The 15367-nt window shown below is 35.0% G+C and overlaps 1 protein-coding gene across 1 annotated transcript; it reads left to right on the forward strand.

Moving 5' to 3' along the window:
• Nucleotides 1-281: 281 nt before the first annotated feature.
• Nucleotides 282-13176, forward strand: il13ra2 (interleukin 13 receptor, alpha 2). The gene is made up of 10 exons (XM_073840817.1): nucleotides 282-399; nucleotides 1487-1619; nucleotides 4103-4254; nucleotides 4876-5029; nucleotides 6939-7059; nucleotides 9465-9649; nucleotides 9806-9957; nucleotides 10319-10472; nucleotides 12321-12432; nucleotides 12517-13176. The coding sequence occupies exons 2-10, from the start codon at nucleotides 1514-1516 to the stop codon at nucleotides 12614-12616; spliced, it is 1236 nt and encodes a 411-aa protein (XP_073696918.1). The 5' UTR covers nucleotides 282-399; nucleotides 1487-1513; the 3' UTR covers nucleotides 12617-13176.
• Nucleotides 13177-15367: the final 2191 nt, after the last annotated feature.

Raw genomic sequence — 15367 nt, forward strand, 5'->3', positions numbered from 1 at the left:
TAGTACCCTAACAGTGCTGATTCACAGAGCACGACAGACGCACACAATGCACTGGAATAACACGACTGTTTTACAACAATAAACCTTTTCAAACAGCTCTCGAACGATCAGCTAAACAGTTCAGATTCAAATGACAAAACCACAAGTATTTAATTAAACATTTCAATGGAATTACTTATCTTGGCAGTGTGAGGTGTATGCTGTTCAAGAAAAGTACTAAGCAGGCAGTCTGTGAATAATGCCGGGATAGACACGCACGCGCGTGTGCGCGCTCACGCTGTGAGTCACAAGCTGTACCCAACAAAATTCGAGAACATTGAGCTCAAGTTCATTCAGACCATCCTAAGGCAACTAAATGGACTCATACCATCAGGATCGTTATACTACAGAAGATTGACAGTGAGTATACTTGCCTACCCTCTTCTTTTGTGCTGTAGTAGCTTTATCATGTGGATATTTGACTTCCTTCTTTCTCAGCACATTTTCAGATCTGATTTATGTATATAAATTGAATTAAGGTTTACTTAGTGGCCTGATTTACCTTATTCACTCTATATATTTACTTGTGTGTGTGTGCAGATATCAACATTTATGAATATTTGTGAATAGTTGATCAAAATATCAGCTTTTATCATAACACATTATAAGGCAAATATGTTATAATGTAACAAATGACAAATAACAAAACGTACACCTATGACAATTTTGTCTGCTTTGATCCTTGTAGCTGATTGCAAACATCTTGATATTGAATAAGATTTACTTAATGTCTTAAACATTTTAAACATAATGAAAATGTAATGTAATAGTTGCGTATTTATATATATTCTGTTTATGTAAGATCATTTGATTTGAACAAAATATGAACATTTTTTTTTTTTATGTATGTTCCATTTTGAATTTCTATGGTCTGTAATTTGCTTTCTCTTCTATTTTTAAAATATTTGTGCATAAAATCAGATTTGAGTTCACAGAATAATTTGCTCATCCTCATGTTGTTACCTTTTATGACTTCTTTCTTCCATGCAAGGTAAAAGACAATTATTTGATCATTTAATGGACTCCAAACTGTTCGTTTACCAATATTTTTCAAAATTCCTCTTTATGTTCTGGGTAAATAACGACAGAATATTATTTTTGGATGAACTGTCTCTTTAAGGCGAATAACTGGTCAAATACACAGTGATGCAGAACAGCTGTTTTAAGGTTAAGATGCCAAAGAGCTGACATGCTACTAAGCAGGCTATACCAAACCGAGTTAGCCACACCTTATGCGTGAGCGTTTAATGTGAGAGAGCAGTTATTCATTTTCCATTCACATGTGGAAAAAAGATTGGTGACAGCGTGGGTGATCTGAACACCTCCCTTTTAAAGACAATGTATTATTTTATCATGATTGCAGATCACTGCCACATTACATCACCCTAAACATAACAAAACAAGTGTGAAGAGAGACAACTGATGTAAATGCTTTATTCCTCTCTAGACACTGACAATAACCCTACAGGAGAACATGTTGCTGCTGGATAAGGTTCCTGCATGGCTCTCTGCCTTCACTCTGCTTTTGCTGACTCTGGAGACTGTCTCTACATCAGAGGTCACGGCCTGTGGAGTGGCGGGTAAGCTTCCTCGCTGATTCCACTGAAATGATATAACAAAATGGCACCATTCCATACTTCTGCTCATTCTGTAGAGTACAAAGAGAGTCACGTAGTGTGCAAGACAAACTGTATTTGCATGAACTTTTATCTAAGCTCTAATAGACTCTTAAATAGAACTGATAAATGTAAGGTTTCATATAATGAACCATGCTTTGAAAATGCTATAAAGAATCTTGTATAGTAGTTTATTTTCATAAATATCAGCTTTTTATATTATATATCAATATGTGACCGTGAACCACAAAACCAGTCATAGGGGTACATTTTATAGGACAATATCTGCCGTTTAAAGTTCGCCTTTAAATATTGCCTTTAAAGTTGTCCAAATGATGTTCTTAGCAATGCATTTTACTAATCAAAAATTAAGCTTTGATAAATGTACGGTAGGAAATTTACAAAATATCTTCATGAACATGATCTTTACTTAATATCCTAATGATTTTTGGCATAAAGGAAAAAACAATCATTTTGACCAATAAAATGTATTTTTAGCTATTACTACAAATATACCCATGCTACTTAAGACTGGCTTTGTTGTCCAGGTTCACATATTATGTCTCCCCTTAGTTAGTGTTGCTACAGTATGTCATGACAAGCCACCCCACACATCTTCTCACGCAGTGAAAAATACATTGTAGTGCAAAGGGAAAAATGACAAATGACAACAAGATATTTCTGGTATAGTGTTAGTGTTCAAATTTGGTCATTTTTTTTAAGAAATTCACACAAGACATACTATTTTGTGGCTCTTTAATGTGTGGTGACAGATCATTGTAGCTCCTCAGTTCCAGCGGCATGTGAAACGTTTAACTTTTCATATTTGCTTAAAGCATAAAATAAACATGAATGAACATCAGAAGGTATCTTGTTTCTACCATGGAAAGACATCAGTACACATCATATTTTAAGTTTGAGTCCATCAAGTTAATCTACTCTCCTGTCTGATTTGTTTGTCAGACAAAATGACAGATTCTGCGTTATGATTGGTCAGGCCGCCTGTCAATCTATTTTTTTATTGACATGAGAAATTGTAGTAAAAATGACTGAATAATTAGTTATATTAAATACATAATGAAAAAGAAGCAAAATAGAAACATAATATAAATGAAATAAATTCCAGTGAAATATATTCCCAATCATCTGTGGTGTCTTTCCGTCAATCCTAATGTGTGCATTTTGGTAACGGAACAGCAGTTGCACATGATGAGGTTGTGGATGTGACAGTATCTGTCCAGGAAGAAAGATGCATATGTGACAAGAGATCACAAAACCAGTCATTATGGTCAATTTTTTTAAATTGTGTAGGAATGTGCAATAAATAAACAAGCTTTCCATTGATGTATGGTTTGTTAGGATAGGACAACTATTTGAAAATCTGAAATTTGAGGAAGCAAAAAAATCTAAATATTGAGAAAATCGCCTTTAAATTTGTCCAAATGAAGTTCTTAGCAATGCATATTACTAATCAAAAAATTAAGTTTTGATATATTTACATTAGAAAATTTAAAATTAAATTGATAATTCTGACCCATACAATGTATTTTTGGCTACAGCTACAAATGCTACTTAAGTCTGGTTTTGTGATCCAGGGTCACATATGTGTTTAGAGTCACAGTGTGTCTCTTTCATTTGCAATAAAGTTTATGAAGGCTAAAATCGACAGTATGTGTGCCTAAAAGCTGATAAAAAAGTGATGAGATAGCTTTAATGTTCTTGTGCCTGGGCATGTTTATGCATAAATCTAAGTAATAATTGAAAACTTGATAAGAATACGAAGCATAAATTTAAAATTTCTGTCTCTTATTTGCTTAGTGGAGAAGAGGAGAGAAATACTCACAACTAAGCTGGTTACAGCTGATCATACATCTTCTGGTAAAAAAAAAAAAAAAAACTGAAAAGAAAAAACTGGTAGAAAACCTGTTTAAAATGTACAATTTCTGACATTTTAAGAAGAATTTTAAGTATCTGAGAGTTGGATGGTTGAGATTATAAACTCAGTAATGATGTGCCGTTGAAAGGATTAACTAATGATAACTTAACTAATGATATGATTATAAATATAACTTTTACTCTGTGTAAAAAACATTTACTAAGGAAGTAGTCAACCTATTTGATACTTCTTAAATACAATCTGAATTTTCTTTTACATTTGTGACACCATTCGTTTCCTTTGACATCATTTCCTTGTTGCTTAACTTGATGACCAGACAGACAGAGGTTTTAGCATGATATTGTGTCGTATATCACTCGTAGTTTGGCTGAGTTCACTGGATTTCGCAACTGTTGCTCTCATGCACACACAAACAATTTGTCTCATGGGAGTAGATTTGAGTTTAGAATTACATCTGGATGTTTAATGCAGGTGCTTGGTCTGTCTTCAGGCCAAGGTTTGTTAGTGCAATCAACAATGTTCACAGACTTATGGTGTTAATTTCCCACAGTGGATCCACCTGCCAATATTGATATATCAGACCCTGGCTTCTTGGGGTATGTCAATATCCACTGGACTCGGCCAGCCGGCCTTCAGAACCTCACAGGCTGCACAGTACGATACCAACTCCGATACTATGACACCTATGAGGAACGATGGAGGGTAAGAATCCTTGAGAACCCACCAAACACACCACACACAGTCTCATTTGTTTTCCTTTCAGCACATAAGCATTAATTTATCAGGCTCATTTCACAAAACCACAAAACTCTGTGGTACAAAAGTCTAAATTTAGACTTGATGCATGCTACACTCAGAAAGTTTGTTTTGTGGTCGTTTCCCTGAAACACATTACTAAAGCTTAACTTCTAGACTTGTTATAAATTAACTTTGTTTTGAAAGCAAACTGAATTTGTAAATAACATTTAGTGCTTTCATCAAAAAAAAAAGATGGTTCAGAGCCAAGTCAGTAAATATGTGTTTGTCTCTCTTCATTAATCATGGTTCAGTAAACGTCCAACACATTCACTTAGTAAACTAAATACAGTTCAGTGTTCCATGGAACTCTGATTCAATCTGAAACTCCTTTAAGTCAGAGCCAAAATCTGTGTTTTATTTAATGCAACCCCTCAGAAAGAACAATTCCCTGTGGGTGATGTACTTAGTATTCAGAAAGACATTTGTGTTACAGCATCTTCAAAACAAAGCAACTCTTTATGCCTTATTATTCTTACAGACGCAGTAATGCATGACTCAAAATTGTCCTCTTTTTGTGTTGTACAGAGTGTTCGAACTGTCAAGTTGACTTACGCTGCTCAGTTTGACCTTGAAAAACCAGTCAAGGTGAGAATACTCACTGTGCTGAAGTGTGCCTGCACCAATGGGACAGAGGTCCAAGGGGAGGAGACCGAGTGGGTCTACACACCTGAACCTGCAGGTAATGATTTAAAACGTATTCTTCCCCACTGAGAGCAAAGATCAGCCATACATAGTATATTGTGACTGAAAGGAGTCTAACTGAAACCTTATTTTTATTCCTTAAATTGCAGTTGCTTCTTTTAAATATGCACTGTGTAATGTAATCACAATCATTTTACCTTTAAAAATGGTTTCTTTTGAAATATGTTAAAAACAATCATTCGGAGGATGGAGATGAATCTTTACAGTGCGTAGTAATACATAAAAACAGCATTTTTTAAATATAGCAGTTCATCTCATTTTGTTTGGAGATCACATGACCAGTTGCAAAAATATTCATAGCTGGTGGGAAATAGAACATTTCCACAATTGCATCGGTAACCAGAAACGTGTGCTTCCTTGCGAGTATCTGATAGTAAGTTCCAGATAATGAAAATAGCAAACTAAGAACAAAAAACATCAGACAGACTATATAGACTCTACTATACTAACGTCAGCAAAGCAATAAAAATGCACTTTAAGTACTTGCTTAAGTGTGAATACGTTGGCTTCTTTGTGTGTGGCGTAATTCTTTGGACTTTCAGATGTATACATTTGTTTAAACATAATTTAAAAAATCAAACCACCTGAACTGACACGTCTGTTCACATCTGTATGTAGTCTTTTTAATCTGTGGTGTATTGCATAAACATACCAAAAGTGCTGGTCTAAACACACCCATCTGGAACATTTTCATAATATTATCATCCTGTTTTCAAGGAAAGTGCTTTTGAGGAGTGAACCAGCTATTGCACAAGTTAGATTGAATCTTTCTAGGAAAGTAATAAAATGCACTACCAGTCAAAAGTTTTTGAACAGTAGGATTTGTAATGTTTTTGTTGAAGTCTAAGCCTGCATTTTTTTGAAATCCAAAATACAGCAAAAGCAGTAACATTGTGAAATAATTTTACTATTTAAAATAAATGTAATTTATTTCAGTGATCAAAGCACAGCTTTTAGTGTCACATGATCCTTCAGAAACCATTCTATAGGTTGATTTGCTGTTCAAGAAACATTTTTTTAATTATTATCAATATTTAAAATAGTTGAGTTTATTTAGGATTCTTTAATGAATAGAAAGATCCAAAAAGCAATTATCTATCATTTACCTTTCAAAAGCTTGAAGTCAGTATAATTTTTTTTTTGTAAAGAAATGATTAAAATTAATACTTTCATTTAGTAAGGATGCTTTAAATTAATCAAAATTGATGACAAAGACATTTATAATGTTACAAAAGATTTTTATTACAGATAAATGCTGTTCTTCTGAACTTTCTATTCATCAAAGAAACCTGAAAAATTATACTTAGCTGTTTTCAACATAATAATAATAAATGTTTTTTGAAGAGCAAAACAGAATATTAGAATATTTTCTGAAGGATCATGTGACTGGAGTAATGATACTAAAAATTCAGCTTTGAAATCACAGGAATAAATTACATTTGAAAATATATTCAAATGGAGAAAAGTTATTTTAAACAGTAAAATATTTAAATGTTTTACAGTTTTTGCTTTGGATCAAATAAATGCAGGCTTGCTGAGCAGAAGAGACTTCTTTAAAAAACATTAAAAACTTTTGACTGGTAGTGTAAATCTCAATATAGGCCAACTGTCTGTTGGATTACATGTTAAATTGAATAATTACAGCACATTTAATTGATATTTTATGTAATTGGTTTAATTGGAATTTATATAATTGGGTGGTATTTGGAAAGGCCCTCGAGCTGGGACTCGAACTCGGGACACCCGTAGCGCAATGACACTATGTCGGTGCACTTAACCACATAGCTATCGTCACTAACCTACATTGTTCTTTCTGTATAATTTCTATTGGATTATTGTCTTAATAATTATCACCTGTTAAATAAACATGTTATCACTTGTCTCAGGTATGGCAGGATCACGAATACGAGATTTTCACTGTGTCTACTATGGAAAGGAGTACATGGAATGCACCTGGGAGTCAGGACCTGTCCAGCCTCCAGATTCACAGCATTACCTCTATTATTGGTAAGTACTTCCATGTGAACTGCTTGCAAACACCATTCAAGCATTCCAAACGATTTCACAGGTGCATTAAGAGCTTGTGCACTGTCTGTGCCTCAGGGGGAGCAGAGGACAGGTTGAAGCATAAGTCAATATTCTTAAATGTACTGAGTAACCTTATAGAGTTTCGCTGTTTTATCAATTCCATGGAAAGAAAAAAAAATACAATCCGCTATGCTCATTAGAGTATACAGTACACAGATTTAACTTTGGCAAAGTTTAACTTAAGCCAGTTTGGTTGGTGGATCTGATCAGTGCATTCCACTGGCCTTACAGGTCAAGACAGTACTGCTTAGCTGGACCAAACCAGTGTCTAGTTCTTTCCATAAATTTATGTAATGGGTCACAATACAACAGAATCTTCAATTTGATGTTAAAATACCATTTATAACATATTCTGAATATAGGCATAATTTTCTTTTAAATGATGCACATAACAACAAACAATCAGTTTTACATTGATATTACACGCTTAAAATAAAATAAGTACGCTTAAAGGAACACGCCACTAATTTTGAAAAGAGGCTAATAGGCCAACTCCCCTAGAGTTAAACAGTTGAGTTTTACCGTTTTCGAATACATTCAGCTGATCTCTGGGTTTGGCGGTAGCACTTTTAGCATAGCTCAGCATAGATCATTGAATCTGATTAGACCTTTAGCATCTCGCTCAAAAATGACCAGAGAGTTTTGATATTTTTCCTATTTAAAACTTGACTCTCCTGTAGTTACATCGTCTACTAAGACTGACAGAAAATGAAAATGTGCAATTTTCTAGGCCGATATGGCTAGGAACTGTACTCCCATTCCGGCGTAATAATCAAGAAACTTGCTGCCGTACCATGGATACCATTTTTGAGAGAGATGCTAACGGTCTAATCAGATTCAATGATCTATGCTAAGCTATGCTAAAATTGCTACCGCCAAACCCGGAGAGCTGCTGGATGTTTGTGAAAACGGTAAAAATCAACTGTTTAACTCTAGGGGAGTTTGAAAATTAGCCTACTTTCAAAAATAGAGGCGTGTTCCTTTAAAGTGTACTTATTTTATTATTAAAAATGTGTAATATCATGTAAAACTGATTTGTTTGTTATGCTACCGCCAGACCGAAAACAGTAAAACTCAACGTTGGAAAATTAGCCTATTTTCAAAAATAGTGGCGTGTTCCTTTAAAGTCTGTTTCTAAACACATTATAAATGTTAGAAATGTATTGCTGAAAACACATTACAAACACTGTGAACTATGTAGCACTAGATTGTGGAGCTAGACAGTTAAATAGTTTTTCATAATTTTTGTTTTCACAATTATTTCTCGATAACGCACTGGAGCCACTGAACATGGCCCTCACCTAACACACTATAGAGTGTTAGCACTTTCGTCATGATTTGGTCAGTTACCCAGATGCACGGCCATATTGGCAATACTCTGACGTAAACAACAGCATGGATTGCACGGTTAATGTACGACTGAATACGTTGTTCTGCTAATTTATGCAATATTTTGACAAACTAAAGTTAATAGGTGGTGAAAATACATACAAGCAGTATGTATATTAATTAAGATACTAGCCTAATATTTCATTAAATCCTGGTTCAGTTTGGCCAACCATAAAGCCTTTTGTTCCTCAGTTTTTTGCACTCTTCTCCTTGATTTGTTATTACTTTTGGCAGTGGCAATGTTTTTTTCCGGTCTGATTATTAGTATAGCCCAAAACATGACAATAATTGACCATTTTCTGCAAGTTTCATTCAGTTCAGTGGCATTGTTTATGTTAAGTGCAGCCAATATGGCCGATTGATGACGCAGCGTGAAAACACTATACTTTCTTTTTTTATTATTTGTATTGATTTTGATAATTTATTTTATTTACTCGGCAGGTTTTTTATCATACCAATTTGGCTGGGTGGTTAATAACACATTTCTGTGGTGTGATAAACTCAGAACACATATTTAATATTGCTTTACACAGACTTTAATGACTTGTGTGACAAAATGTATATCTGTTTTTCCAGGCATAGGGAAATGGATGAAAAAAGGGAATGTCCAGAATAAATTGATTTTTTCTTTCTTTCCATGGAACAGATAAAACAGCGGAAGCTTTTGCATTTAAACACTGAACTCTATAAGGTTCCTCAGTACATTCAAGTAAAATTTCTTGTGCTTCAACCTGTCCTCTACTCCCCCTGAGGCACAGACAGTGCTACAATGTATCTTTTGATAACTTATTATAAGCGTTTTTTATCACTCCAATTTGGCTGGGTGGTTAAGAACACATTTCTGTGTGTGACAAACTCAGAACACACATTTAATATTGCTTTACACAGACTGTAATGAATTGAAAAGTAAATGTACTGTATATCTGTTTTTTCAGGCACAGAGAAATGGATGAAACGAGGGAATGTCCAGAATACATAGTGTTATCTGAGGGTCGAAGAGGATGCAGGTTTTCTCGAGAATCACTCTTGGAGTTCTCAAAGTTTAATTTATGTGTAAATGGATCATATCCAGCAGGAAGTCTGAGAACGGCCTACTTTTCTATTGAGGTCCAAAACCATGGTAAGTACAGACTGCTTTATACCTGACAGAACAAATTTTACAATGAGTCTAGAAACTCTAGGGACATATACAGAATGAGCACCTGGTCTGACTCAATACTGAAGTACATTTGAGGACATATGCCTCATTTTCTTCTCACTTTCTTTCTCTGTGCAGTAAAACCAGCAGTGGTCTCCTCTGTGCATGTCTCAGAGACTGATGAAGGGTTGAAGGTAGATTGGTCACCACCTAGTGGTCAGGTGCCAGAACACTGCTTGGAATATGAGGTGGAGAGCAGCACTACGATGAAAAATGGCAAAGAAAAGCAGGTATTTAAATCGTCTATATATATTTTTTTCCTCTATGCAGTGCTGTTAGATGATTAACTGTCAAATGAATTGTCAAGTGGGCTGATAAGAATTGGACATATTAGATCAGGGAAACATCCAAAATGCCTTCAGGAATGGGACTGAAGAAGACTGATGACAAGTCTTTTTACAGTTGTGTAACATCCAGTAATTTGTAAACAACATTTGTCAACTGCCATTCACATTCTCTTGTCATTCTGAATCTTGGCATCCACCGTTAAACCAAAATTTCATTTGTGTAGTATGCCAATACAAATTCCAAAAAGAGCCAGGACTCCAGTCTGTCAAACGCACCCATGTTGTCTTTATTTTTTCCCTTCAGGAAAGGATGGTTCTTCAGAATTTAGAAGACACATCTTATTGCCTCCCAAAAGAGGTAGAAAGTCAGAAAACATGCTTTCGAATCAGGTCAAAAGTGAACACATACTGCGCTGATGAGGGATTTTGGAGTGAATGGAGCCAAACAAAGTGTACAGGTTAGACCTATTGATTTAAGAGTTTCCTGCCATTCAGATCTTCAGAAATATTTAAAATTGGCATGTTGTTGTATCTTTATTTAATGTGCTCGTTTTAATATTTATGACTTAAAGGAGTAGTTCACTTTCAGAATAAAAATGTACAGATAATGTACTCACTCCCTTGTCATCCAAGATGTTCATGTCTTTCTTTCTTCAGTTGTCAGGAAATTATGTATTTTGAGGAAAACATTTCAGGATTTCTCTCCCTATAAGGGACTTCTATGGTACCCCAGAGTTTGAACTTCCAAAATGCAGCTTTAAAGGGCTCTAAACGATCACAGTCGAGGAAAGAAGAGTCTTTTCTAGCAAAACAATCTGTTATTTAAAAAAAAAAAATACAATTATAATATACTTTTTAACCTCAAATGCTCATCTTGTCTAGCTCTGTGTGTACTCTGTGTAGACCTTAAAAAGTATATAAATTGTAAATGTTTTTAGAAAATAACCAATCGTTTCGCTAGATAAGACCCTTCTTCCTCGGCTGGGATCATTTAGAGCCCTTTGAAGCTGGATTTAAACTGCATTTTAGAAGTTCAAACTCAGGGGCACCATAGAAGTCTATTATATGAAGAGAAATCCTGAAATATTTTACTCAAAAAACATAATTTCTTTGCGACTGACGAAAGAAAGACATGAACATCTTGGATGACAAGGGGGAGAGTACATTATCTGTACATTTTTGTTCTGAAAGTGAACTACTCCTTTAAGGCCTGTTCACACTAAGGATATTAACTATAAAGATAAAGATACAGTTCTAAAAATCGTTCTCAAGATTAAAGAATAGCAGATTCCACACCACAGCTATAACGATAAAAGCACAGAGAAATAATATCATTGGAATCACTTTTAGAATGATTTTTTTTTTCCAGCTGATGAACGATAAAAACACTGAAGGCCAATCAGAATCAGTCCTGCTGTCACAAGCTCAAGAATTTAAAGGGTTGAAAATTGAAATGTTGTTCCAAGACCATAAAAGCTTTGTCTGTCTTCTGAACACAGATTAAAGGGGTCATCGGATGCCCATTTTCCACAAGTTCATATGATTCTTTAGGGTCTTAATGAAAAGTCTTTAATATACTCTGGTTAAAAATTCTCAATAGTAGTGTAAAAAACACTCTTTTACCTTGTCAAAATCAGCTTTGCAAAATATCAGCTCATTTTATGCATGGGCCCTTTAAATGCAAATGAGCTCTGCTTGCCCCGCCCCTCTCTGCTGAGGGATTACGAGCTGTAATGTTTACTTTAGCTGCTTTTAGCCGCGTTTATTGGCAAAACTTGCCAACAAGCACATCATTAAGAAAGGCCATTTGCAAAGATGCATAAAAAAACCTTATACTCACTTGTGCTGTGGGTGAAGCCGCATCACGAATGATTCACACGAACATAGATGCATATGTAGATCGGCGCTTTCCTTTTAAAAGCGAAAGTAACTTTGTCCTCTGCCTCTTAAGCGGCTCAGATGTCGGGAGTAAATTACTACTGCTATGTTCATTATTACATCCAACAGCAGAACACCTCAATTGCTCAATTAGTGTCTTCCTCTGCACCTTTGAAACGACATGGGGATAAGTGATTAATGACTAAATTTTCATTTTAGGGTAACCCTTTAAAGCGGCAGACGAGCCTGCTCTTAGAATGAACAGACAATATCATTCTCTGGCGTGGACTCTAATATAGTTACCTTTATAGTTATCGTTCTTGGTTTGAACTGGCCTTAACACAAAATGATCCAAAATGGTCCTTTCCATTTTAAACTTCTAATGTTAGTTTTAATCGTTACTGTCTTTTTCTTTCTGTTACCATCAGAAAATATAGAAACTGTCCCAACATGGAAATATCTCAGTCTGGTGGGCCTGGTGGTCATTGGTATTGCTGGAGTCATCATCTTCTGTCTGTCATTATGGATATTGAAGAAGATGTAAGTATATGGCTAATAAGAAACAGATTCACTTACAGATTCTTTGTTCTTCAATGATTCTAAAACTTATTTCTGTTCCCACAGTTGCATAAAAAAGATCAACAGAAAGGATGTCCGCTATACTTTATACAAGGAGAAAGTCAACAAGACCATGCCCACTATCCTCAGCCCCATTTTCAAGTGATGCTACTTTTTACCTGCTACGCTGAATTACCGTTTAGCAGTTTCTAGACCACAGCAAAAGCACACTACTCAGAGAAACAAACATAAGTGAGATTTCAGCACGCTTAGTGCATTTAAAGTGATCCAAAACCAGTAATCTTGTGGACATCTAAGTGAACCACAGCACTGACTTGAATGTATGAGCCACTTTGTTTGCCAAGCCAATATATTATTATGTGATGTGTTTACGCACATATCGTGTCACTTAAAGTTACTCAGAGATTTTTCAAAGTCCAGTGGTCTTGCCAGTTCAGCCAATGGTTTTTCAAATGCCAGTGCTCTTGCCAATTATACCAGTGATCTTGATATTTTAGCCAGCGATTTTTCAAATGCCAATGATCTTGTCAGTTTTATTTTTCTATTAGCTTCATTTGCTGTTTCACTTGGATGTATGACTCTTTCAGTATTTGAGTTTATTTTACTGCTGATTAAATAATGAAGACATCAGGAGTAGAGTAGTCATACACTTGGAAAAAAGTGCTAACTTTTTAAATGCATTATTAAAATCAAATTTAATTTCTATTTCTTTTGTGATTGTGAAAGTTTTTTTTTTTTTTTACAATAGATACAATCATCTAGAAGTCTGTAAAACACCCAGATATGCAGTTACAGAACATTTTTATTTGTTCAGAACATCAAAGCCCTTCCTGGTGGTCATCATCAAATCCTCTGCTGACTAGGCTTGGTGAGTGTGTATGGTGACTGGAATGGTGATGTTTGGGTGGGTCATCATGACATTACACCGTATAGTAAAAAGGACGCACTGCATTACCTCCAAGAAACAGAGAGTTACTGCATTCTGCATAGAACTATCACTCAGGCAACAAACAGTGTTGTTTTGACAAGTTCTACATTCACATGTCTTCAGGCCACTATCCTCTAATAGTAAATCAAAGCACTTTCTTTAACCTACTTTTTTAACGTTAATGGATCCTAGTGCCGTCTCCACACCCTACTCATTTTATGACTCAGCTTTCCTAGAAATAAGAAGTTGTTAAAGGGATAGTTTTTTTTTCTCCAAAAAAAAGAAAATTCTGTCAGCATTTAGTCACCCTCATGTCATACTGTTTGTCTTTCTTCCGTGGAACACAACAGATGTTTTTTCTTCATTCACTGATGTTGTGGAACCTGTTTACTTTCATGTATGGACAAAAATGTTGAACATTTATTTAAAATATTTTATTTTGTGTATTGCACTATGGTAATGATTGTTTTTTTGGCAGAAAGCATCTTATTTGCTAGCCAGTGTGTAGCAGATTCTTATTTGGACATTTGGACTTTATTTGGTCATTGAAATAAATATGAAAAATAGTAAGACTTAAATATATTTTCTTATAAAACATACTTCAATATATATATATTCACAGTGTACAGCAGTATATAATAAATATCTCTTTGTTTATTTTGATCATGTTGAATTCAAGTTGGTTATTATTGATATTGATATGTCAAAAATGCTCCAATTGAACCAAATTCATCGTATTTTTTATCAAAGGTTTCAATTGTAAAATTGTAGATGTATATAAATAAAGAAAGAAAGCAAGAATTTTTGTACAATAGCCTATTCTATCTTATTATAACCCAAGCAATATGGTCACTGAATTCATCGTGTGAGGCAGTTTCCTGTAGAAGCCTGTCTGGAACTTCACTAAAAGGGTTGTGTTTGTACTGTAGTTACCAGTCATTGTTTTAGGTGTGGAATTTCAATTGACTGACAGCTGTGAACATTATCAGTGAAGCAGTAAAGTAAAACCTTCTCAGTTTTGAAACACAATATTGTCTTGAACAGACAGAGATCATTATTACAGTAATCCTCTATTCAACAATCTCACGATATCAACCTTGATAATCTACAACTATAATATTCACTGGAAAATGAAATAAGTCATTTCCAAGTAAAGCTACACATCAACCTTGACCACCAGCAAGCATGTCAGCCACACATGGGTGGCCATTCATCAGAAAGTGGAAGATAAAAACATCAGTGAAATTGTGACTCAAGATGAGTCGAAGGTGAGCCATCCCGTATACCACATACCCGTGTGAATACTGGCTCTATGCAGCTGTACATATTTCCATGGGATCATAATTCATAGACTATTGATAACTGTCCTAGTTGAAAAGTGTCCATAACAGCATTCCAGATATACACAATATTGCCAAAAGTATTGGGACACCCCCTTCTAATGAACAGGTTTGACTACTTTAATAATTTCCATGAGTACAAATCTTAATGTTTAAGCATATAATACTATTCTAGGGTATTGTGTGCTTCTAATGTTATAGCAACAGTTTGGGAATAAAACTTTTTCTATATAGTCAGTGTGGAAGAATTTGACTGGTCTGCATAAAGCCAAGGCCTAATCCCAGCTAAACACATCTTGTGTGACTTAAAATGGAGACCTTGAGCCAAAAAATAATCACCAAACACCAATGTGAAGTATTAGGACACCCCCTTCTTTAGAACAGAAAACGGCACTTCCAAAACAGTGGCAACAAAGATGGAAACAATTAATAAATTTAAAAATTGTATTTCCATCTTTGTTGCAAAAGTTTTGGAAGTGTCTAAAATGAGTCATTGGTGTTTAGTGATGAGTTTTTGCCTCAAGGTCTGCATTTAAAGTCACACCAGAGGTGTTCATCTGGGATTGAGACTTTGCTTTCTGCAGACCAGCCAAGTTTTTCCACACTGACTGAATCAATAATTTATTTT

This window comes from Garra rufa, chromosome 5 (assembly GCF_049309525.1).
Source record: "Garra rufa chromosome 5, GarRuf1.0, whole genome shotgun sequence".
Taxonomy (NCBI): Eukaryota; Metazoa; Chordata; class Actinopteri; order Cypriniformes; family Cyprinidae; genus Garra; species Garra rufa.

What these genes read in the sequence shown, in the direction of transcription:
- il13ra2 (XM_073840817.1), top strand. Translation starts at nt 1,514, where the DNA reads ATGTTGCTGCTGGATAAGGTTCCTGCATGGCTCTCTGCCTTCACTCTG. An exon ending in CTACACACCTGAACCTGCAG is followed by an intron (nt 5,030 to 6,938) that starts GTAATGATTTAA and finishes CACTTGTCTCAG; the next exon opens with GTATGGCAGGATCACGAATA. An exon ending in TATTGAGGTCCAAAACCATG is followed by an intron (nt 9,650 to 9,805) that starts GTAAGTACAGAC and finishes TTCTCTGTGCAG; the next exon opens with TAAAACCAGCAGTGGTCTCC.